The following is a 7,925-nucleotide window of genomic DNA, read 5'->3' as shown; positions in this document are numbered from 1 at the left end:
TTTCTTGGTGCTCTCTGTTCTCTTTTGCCTGGGTTTCTGTTACTGTGCATGTAGGTAGTTTATGTGTATCAATTAACTTTTCACATATATTTTGATCAGCGTCCCTATGTTGTTAACTGCTAATGATAATATTATGAAACCTTTTATCTTCTGTATCAATATCCTCCAATGGGTTCTTTTTTTCTCTGTGAGAACAAGTCTATCATCTATGTCTTTATCACTTGATTGTTAATTTGACCCATGGCTCTTTTTTTTTTTTTATAAATAATATCAAATCTCATCTGAGCTATTTTATAAGAGTGATTTTACTTCTTTAAAAAGATTCATTTTGATGCATGACAATAAAATGATTTTGGATGATAATAAAATTTGCTTAGTTTATGTCCTTATTTGATAATCTCTAATTCTTGAATCTTGATCAATCCAAGGCATGGAATTGATCAGTTGGTCTGAATATCCCATTTTGTTTCTATATATATCAGTAAAAGATTTCTTTGGGTCTCGATGTGAAAAATTGTTCAGAAGTATACTTTTGTCATCAAATGATCTATTTTGCTCCATCTCTCTGTGTGGTCTGTCGTTCTTTGTTACTCCCTCTTTTTTTTTGGGCGGGGGGGGGGGGGGGGGGGGGGTTTTGCAAGGTTGTGTTTGGTCTCAATTTTTCATCTGGGGCATTTATTCAATTTTTTCCTGCAGCTATTGACATTTTGATCAATCTGTAACAAATTTTTCCTGGGTTATAGACTTATATCTCCTCTATTTATCTGATTACTTGTCATTTATGTCCATTTTTTTTCTTTTCAAGAATTGTTACTTGATGGCACAAATTATTCTAACCATTCAATTAGTACATACTGGACTGGCTATTGATTGCTGACTGTTGACTATTTTTCATTTGTCAAAATGACAGACTTTTTGGGGCTCAGAAGGTTTCTGATCAATGTCAAGGGAGAAAGAAACTGAGGGACAAGAAGAAAGAGAGGACCTGCGCATAACTGATGATGATCTCTATGAGCAATGGGTGTTAGTTGGGAATTGTGGTGATAACCTTATTGTGAGTTCCAATCGTTTGCCACTGAGAAAGAAGAGGTTTGCTGAGGCTAGTCAGAGAGCAAACCCGAACTGGGCTGATGGATTTTCTTCCACTGAAGGCAGGCGTGGTGGTTCAGCTTCTCCAGGTGTAGAACCTCAGGATGCAGATTATTCCTTTGTTCCCTCTCTCAGTGATGAGTTAGAGGTTCTGATTGTGGCCCGGGTTCCTAGAGCAGAATACTGGAAGTTTTATTTGTTAAACAAGCGATTTTTATCTCTTTTGAAGAGTGGCGAGCTCTTCAAGATTAGAAGGGAAATTGGGTTTAGGGAACCATCTGTGTTTATGTTGGCAAGTGGGGATAGTAGTTGGTGGGCATTTGATAGGCATTTTCAGACTCGTAGGAAGCTTCCAGAGTTACCCTCAGACCCTTGTTTTAAATTAGGAGATAAGGAGTCTCTTTGTGCGGGTACTCATCTAATTGTCTCTGGTAATGAGATAGAGGGTGGTGTAATTTGGAGGTATGAATTAGAAACAAACAACTGGTTTAAAGGCCCTTCCATGAGAAGGCCTAGGTGTTTGTTCGCGTCTGCCACCTGTGGCACCTTTGCATTTGTAGCTGGTGGGCATGGGATGGATGGCAGCGGTGTCTTGAATTCTGCTGAGAGGTACAATCCGGAGACTAAATCATGGGATTCCCTTCCAGGGATGCGGCAAAGGAGGAAGCTTTGCTCTGGCTGTTACATGGACAATAAGTTTTATGTGATTGGGGGACGAAATGAGAAGGATAAACCTCTCACTTGTGGAGAGGCCTATGACGAGTATGCAGGAACTTGGTACCATATCCCAGACATATTGAAAGATTTCCCAGCTGAGACTGGAAAGTCGCCTCCTCTTATTGCTGTAGTGAACAATGAGCTCTACTCGCTGGAAACTTCTTCCAACGAGTTAAGGGTGTACTTAAAGGACAGCAACTCATGGAAGAATTTAGGATTGGTTCCAGTAAGAGCTGATTTTAATAGAGGATGGGGCATAGCATTCAAATCACTAGGCAACGAACTGCTAGTGATAGGTGCATCCTCTACATCTTCTCATGAAAGTATGGCCATATACACTTGCTGTCCCAGTTCTGATGCAGGGGAATTGCAATGGAGACTTCTTGAGTGTGGGAAGAGACCACTTAGTCACTTTATTCATAACTGTTCTGTTATGGTAGCTTGAATCAATTGTGTTCCCTAAGAAGTAACCTTATAGAGAGTTTCTAAATAAACACTCGGTTTCTGAAAGATAGCTAGCTAGGGAGTTGTGCGAAATTTCTATTAACTTGTTGTGTACTTCATGAAGTGTCCCTCCAAACTTGCTGATGATAATTGGGTAATTCAAGGAACTTGTTTATCTTCTTCTCCGTCTCCTGCTTCCCCAGTTAGTTTTTTAATTATCCGGGAAGAATTTTGGATATGCAACATGTAGTACCAGCAGCCACATTTAATATGCTTATTGCTTAGATGATTTGAGCAGAAGATGTGATGGTGTCGTAGAGAATTTAGCAGATCTCTCTTTAATATCATGCAATTAAACAAAAACAATACCCTTTTTTACCTTACTTTTTGACTTGGTTTTGAAGATTGTGTTTAAAATTCAAACTCAGATCACACTCTTTCTATTCAAGAGCACCGTTATGAGCAGGAATGCAGGATGCTTGAGATTCTACTTGAAACAATTAGCGTCCTCTCCTGCTCTCCACAATTACCAAGATTACAATTTTGCAAAAATCAAGAAAAGGATTGTATAATCACTATGATTTGTGAACAATCAAGTTGTAATGTCTATATAAAGGCTTATTTGTCATATTTTCAACTCGCGGTAAAATATAAAGTTCTCTAACGAGCTTGTTTACTCGACAACATTGAACTTTTTTTATAAAAGAATTATACTGCGTGTTTGATTTTCAAGAAAAATTTGGCGAAAAGGGTTTTTCAACCTAAAAGAAAATAAATATATATAATATAAAATGAATAATGAGACTTAAAAGATTATTTTGTTCATGGGATAAAAAATATGCTATCTTCAAAATGTTTTTAATAAATAAACTAAAAGAAGTAAAATTTTAAATTTTATTATTGTAGGTTCTAATTAGTTCAACTAATAAACCGGGAAAAAAAATTGTTTGAGATTGAAATCCTACCTCACTAAACCCCATGAGCTCGGTCGCGATTTGTTTAACATTTAATAAAATATTATTAGAAAGAAAAAACATTAAATAATATTTATGACTTTCAGTAAAAGATGTTATTGTGGTTACAAAAAAAAAAAAGGATAAAAAACATGGGCTGGGATGGAACCCGAACCGTTAAATGTGGACCGGGTTGTCGAATTGAGTGTCTTAAAAATGATTCACATTTCTTACAGAGAGAGAGAATATCAAGGCAAGCAGACAAAAGTATGCAAAAGTCTTCCTCTCTCAGTTGCTGCTGCTGCTGCTGGGGCTTAACTTAAGCGGAGGACGCAGAGCGAAGCGAACAAACTTTGGCTGCTACCCCTTTCGTAAGAAATTAATTATCATATTATTATTTACATTTATGCTCAGCTCCTTGCAGAAAAGAAGCATTTTTCTTTAAGTTCATTACTTGTGCTAATTAGGGTATTATTAAACCCACTCTAATCTACTTCTATAGCTAAATTATTTTCTTCTCTGGGGTTTCCATTTCTCACCCTTCTGGTCTATTACTCGAAATTAGGTAGCCACTGCTGGAATTTAGGTTTTAAAGTTTCAAGTTGCTAGGGTTTTGATTTGTCTGCTGCTGTTGGGTGTTGGAGATTTTGTGGAAAATATCACTTGGGTTTGTGTTTTAGAGCCTATGCGTGGATAAAGTGCAAAATTTTAGGTTTTTTTTTTTTGGGCGATATAATTAGTTAGATACAAATGTCTGCGAACAACAATAACCCTGCCAAGAGTCTTGGGCAAACTTCGTCACCCTTTGCTAATGCTGGAATGGGTAGTCCATCTATGCCCATGAACCCTGGTTTTCCGCAATCACAAGCTCAGGCGCAAATGGGTGCTGGGTTTCCGAGCCAGTTTCAGTTATCTCAAGCTCAGGCTCTAGCCCAGGCACATCAGTCAAAAATGCATGCTCAGGTGGCGCAAGCCCAAGCAGCTCATGCCCAGCTCCAAGCTCATTTACAAGCTCAAGGGCTTTCCATTAACCAATTCCAGAATGCTGGTATTGGAAACTTAGGTTCATCTTCACCTTCTAATTTGACTCCTGGTAATGCAAGTCTGAAAAGGATGCCTCAGAAGCCCCCTGTTCGTCCACCTGTGGTTCCAATGTCAAACATGGTTTCGCCATTAAAAGCAATGGAACTTACGTCTGCTGCACGAAGGAAGAAGCAAAAACTTCCAGAGAAACAGTTACAAGAAAGAGTGGCTGCAATTTTGCCCGAATCTGCCTTGTATACCCAGCTCCTTGAGTTTGAGGCTCGTGTTGATGCTGCCTTGACTAGAAAGAAAGTTGATATCCAGGAGGCACTTAAGAATCCCCCTTGTTTGCAGAAAACCCTTCGGATTTATGTTTTCAATACATTTGCTAATCAGATTAAAACTATTCCGAAGAAGCCGAATGCCGAGCCACCTATGTGGACGCTTAAGATAATTGGGAGGATCTTGGAAGATGGTGTAGATCCAGACCAGCCTGGAATGGTACAGAAGTCTAATCCCTTGTACCCGAAGTTCTCATCTTTCTTCAAGAGAGTTACCATTTCCCTAGACCAGAGACTCTACCCTGATAATCATATCATTGTATGGGAGAATTCCCGATCCCCAGCACCTCATGAGGGTTTTGAAGTAAAGAGAAAAGGAGATAAAGAGTTTACCGTAAACATTCGGTTGGAAATGAATTATGTGCCTGAGAAATTTAAGCTGTCTCCTCCCTTGATGGAGGTTCTTGGTATTGAGGTTGATACACGGCCGAGAATTATAGCGGCAATTTGGCATTATGTGAAGGCTAGAAAATTGCAGCACCCAAATGATCCTTCCATCTTTACTTGTGATCCACCTCTTCAAAAAGTATTTGGGGAAGAAAAGATGAAATTCACTATGGTTTCACAGAAGATATCACAACATTTATCTCCTCCACAACCCATACATTTGGAGCACAAGATCAAGCTTTCAGGTAATAGTCCAGTTGGAACAGCATGCTATGATGTGTTGGTTGATGTGCCATTCCCAATACAGAGGGAATTGTCTACTCTATTGGCCAATGCTGATAAGAACAAAGAGATTGATCAGTGTGATGAAGCAATATGCTCTGCTATAAGGAAGATCCATGAACACCGAAGAAGGAGAGCGTTCTTTCTAGGGTTCAGTCAATCTCCTGTGGAATTTATTAACACATTGATTGAGTCTCAAAGCAAGGATTTGAAGCTTGTGGCTGGAGAAGGTAGTCGAAGTGCTGAGAAAGAGCGCCGATCAGATTTCTTCAACCAACCATGGTAAGTCATTTACTATCTATTACTATTGAGTTTCTCTTCTTTGTTTTAATACTTTGCCCTACCATTTTAGTCGCACTTATTTATTTACACAATATCTTGAGTCTGTTGTTGACTCGATGACGACTAGTTATGGTATTCCCCATTTAATTTTTCAGCCGCGGCCTGTGCCTACTTTGATATATTGGCATTGTTAAATGTATTGAATAGTTCGATGGAAGTATTTGTGATCACACATGCAGAAACCTAATTACTTCGTCTTTGGCATCACAAGGCTTGTTTCATAATTAATGTATATGCCCTGTGACATTTGATGATTTAGTTACTAACATTTTGTTTTATATTTCCAACTAGTCAAATAATAAAGATATGTCAGCACCTTTCACTGTTTGAAATTAAGATTTTATATACTCTCTGTGGATATTGTTCCAAGTTAAGAAAGAAAAGAATCGTTAAGCAGGTCTTAAAACATTTGGTTTGGTTTTGGTGATCCTAACAGGGTTGAAGATGCTGTGATTCGTTATTTGAACCGTAAGCCAGCTGCCGGAAGTGATGCTCCTGGAAGCACATAGTTGACCGTTTTCTAGATCCGTTGGTGGACCATTGTGTGATTGCTTTTAGTCAGTGTCTATAGATCATCTTAGTTTTGTCTTATGTAAGTAGTGCAGCTGTATCTGATTACTGTTGTAGTTGACCGCAAAAGGAATGCTATGTGCTTGTAGAACCAGAAAAATTTGCTCTGTAGCTTTGTTTAGGTGTAGTTGTCATTGTTTTACTCATCATATTCAACGAACAAGCTTGTTACAGTAGTTGTGTTTTACTCAGTTCTTAATTTACAGAAGGAAGATACTTAAAATGCTATGGATGATCCCCCCATGTGTTTATGCAGCAACAGTATGCTTGCTAAATATTGATGTTAACTTGGGGGTTTATTTTTCAGGTTTTTGTTTACCTTTTTTTTGGCGCTTTTATCTTTTTATTCACTGCAGAAGATCAACTGTTAAATGATTGTGCTTAGGTTGGTGGGAACTAACAGAAAGCTTGCCAACAATTTAGTATCATGATTGATGATTACGAAGCGAATCAGCTAAAATAGATTTTAATAATATTGCTGATGGTATACATGTATTACAAGATTAATTTTGCAGTTACGATGAAAGGATTAGCGTAAGAGGTATGTGTAACAGAAATCCAAGTGACACAGCAAAAGTAGAAAATTGTATGCTACGAGGATAATATGTGGTATTCTATTGATTAAATTTTACAAATGAGATTCATATATGTATAAATCGGAGATATAAAGTTTGTATTATTTAATAATTCACTATATTACTGCCTAACGAGTATGGTTAACACCTATTATTCGAACTCAAAAAACACATTCTTTGCAATAGATGTTAAGTCATTTTGTACAAGCCGGGTTTATTCTTTATATTATGCTGGAGAAATATAAAAAAAGCCCAATAACCTATTTATATTTGAAGAAAATTTTATGTAGGACATGCGAAAGTTAAAAGTGACATACTTGACCAGATATGATGGTCGATGGGTCCATCGACCGTGGCCCCCTGGGCACAATACCCCTTTATTCGACGGTTTCCTGGGAAGCCGTTAGATTATAATGAGTAAAATCTAACGACTGGGGTTTCAATAATGAATACTGAGTTAAAGTTGGGCTATCATTCCAACTCGTTGTACTCTCGTAACTGGTCTTGGGGTGCGTAGCGACGGTGTGTCAGCTACGATTTATGAAGTGAATCGTGGTGAGTTTAATTTCTGTCTGGTAGCATCAAACGAAACGGAGGGAGAGATCACTACAATAAAATATGAAGTTAGTGGAAGCTGAAATTGAAATTTATGAGTTGAATAATGAATTTATCTTAGTAAACCTGCTGGGAAGTGAGATTTAGTACAAAGAATGGCAAAATTGTGGAGTAGAGGGTATTAATTTTCAAATCGATTTAGGGATTATTTACCAACAATTCAATTAGACCCATTTAATGCATAGGATTGATGAGAAAGTAGTTGTTGTTTTGCTCTATAATTTCATTGTGTTGGTGGTGTTTGGTGTCAATTTCTTTATCTTCATGCTGACCATGCACTCAACTATGACTCAACTTCAACTTCTTAAAAGCACCTAGCGTCTTAAATGTCAATTGTCAATTTTAAATTTATACCATAATTTTTTTGTTTTGTATTTTGGTAAGCACATGTAATGATAATCGAATGTATGATCGAAAGTTCTATAGTAGTTTTAGTGTTACTAAGTTTTTCAATGAACATGTGTGGAAAATTAAGGACATATAATTGAAAGAAGTGAATTGGAAGCATTGAGATGTTGATGGGGGGGAATGGTACATGCTTACGGTTTACTGTTTGTTGTAGATTTGATTTATTGATTTTATTGGAT

The 7,925-nt window shown here is 37.5% G+C and overlaps 2 protein-coding genes across 4 annotated transcripts in view; both read left to right on the top strand.

The window, feature by feature from the left end:
- LOC18052612 (F-box/kelch-repeat protein At3g27150) overlaps positions 1–2,550 on the top strand; it is a 4,960-nt gene extending 2,410 nt beyond the window's left edge. The window contains exons 1-2 of one of the 3 annotated variants that reach the window (XM_006447017.2): positions 7–50; positions 911–2,550. In XM_006447017.2, coding sequence (XP_006447080.1) covers positions 941–2,251 — 1,311 coding nt within the window. In that variant the 5' untranslated portion in view covers positions 7–50; positions 911–940 and the 3' untranslated portion in view covers positions 2,252–2,550. Of the gene's footprint in view, positions 1–6; positions 55–910 lie in introns of those variants that run through there. The other 2 variants (XM_024190384.1, XM_024190385.1) reach the window with 2 other exon arrangements.
- An 884-nt stretch (positions 2,551–3,434) lies between these two features.
- On the top strand, positions 3,435–6,376 carry LOC18052611 (SWI/SNF complex component SNF12 homolog). The gene is made up of 3 exons (XM_024190383.1): positions 3,435–3,574; positions 3,769–5,518; positions 6,015–6,376. The coding sequence occupies exons 2-3, from the start codon at positions 3,954–3,956 to the stop codon at positions 6,085–6,087; spliced, it is 1,638 nt and encodes a 545-aa protein (XP_024046151.1). The 5' UTR covers positions 3,435–3,574; positions 3,769–3,953; the 3' UTR covers positions 6,088–6,376.
- The last annotated feature ends 1,549 nt before the right edge of the window (positions 6,377–7,925 follow it).

This window comes from Citrus clementina, unplaced genomic scaffold (genome assembly GCF_000493195.1).
Source record: "Citrus clementina cultivar Clemenules unplaced genomic scaffold, Citrus_clementina_v1.0 scaffold_2, whole genome shotgun sequence".
NCBI lineage: Eukaryota > Viridiplantae > Streptophyta > Magnoliopsida > Sapindales > Rutaceae > Citrus > Citrus x clementina.
The sequence above is the reverse complement of the archived record's forward strand: the minus strand, read 5'-3'. Positions and strand labels throughout refer to the sequence as shown.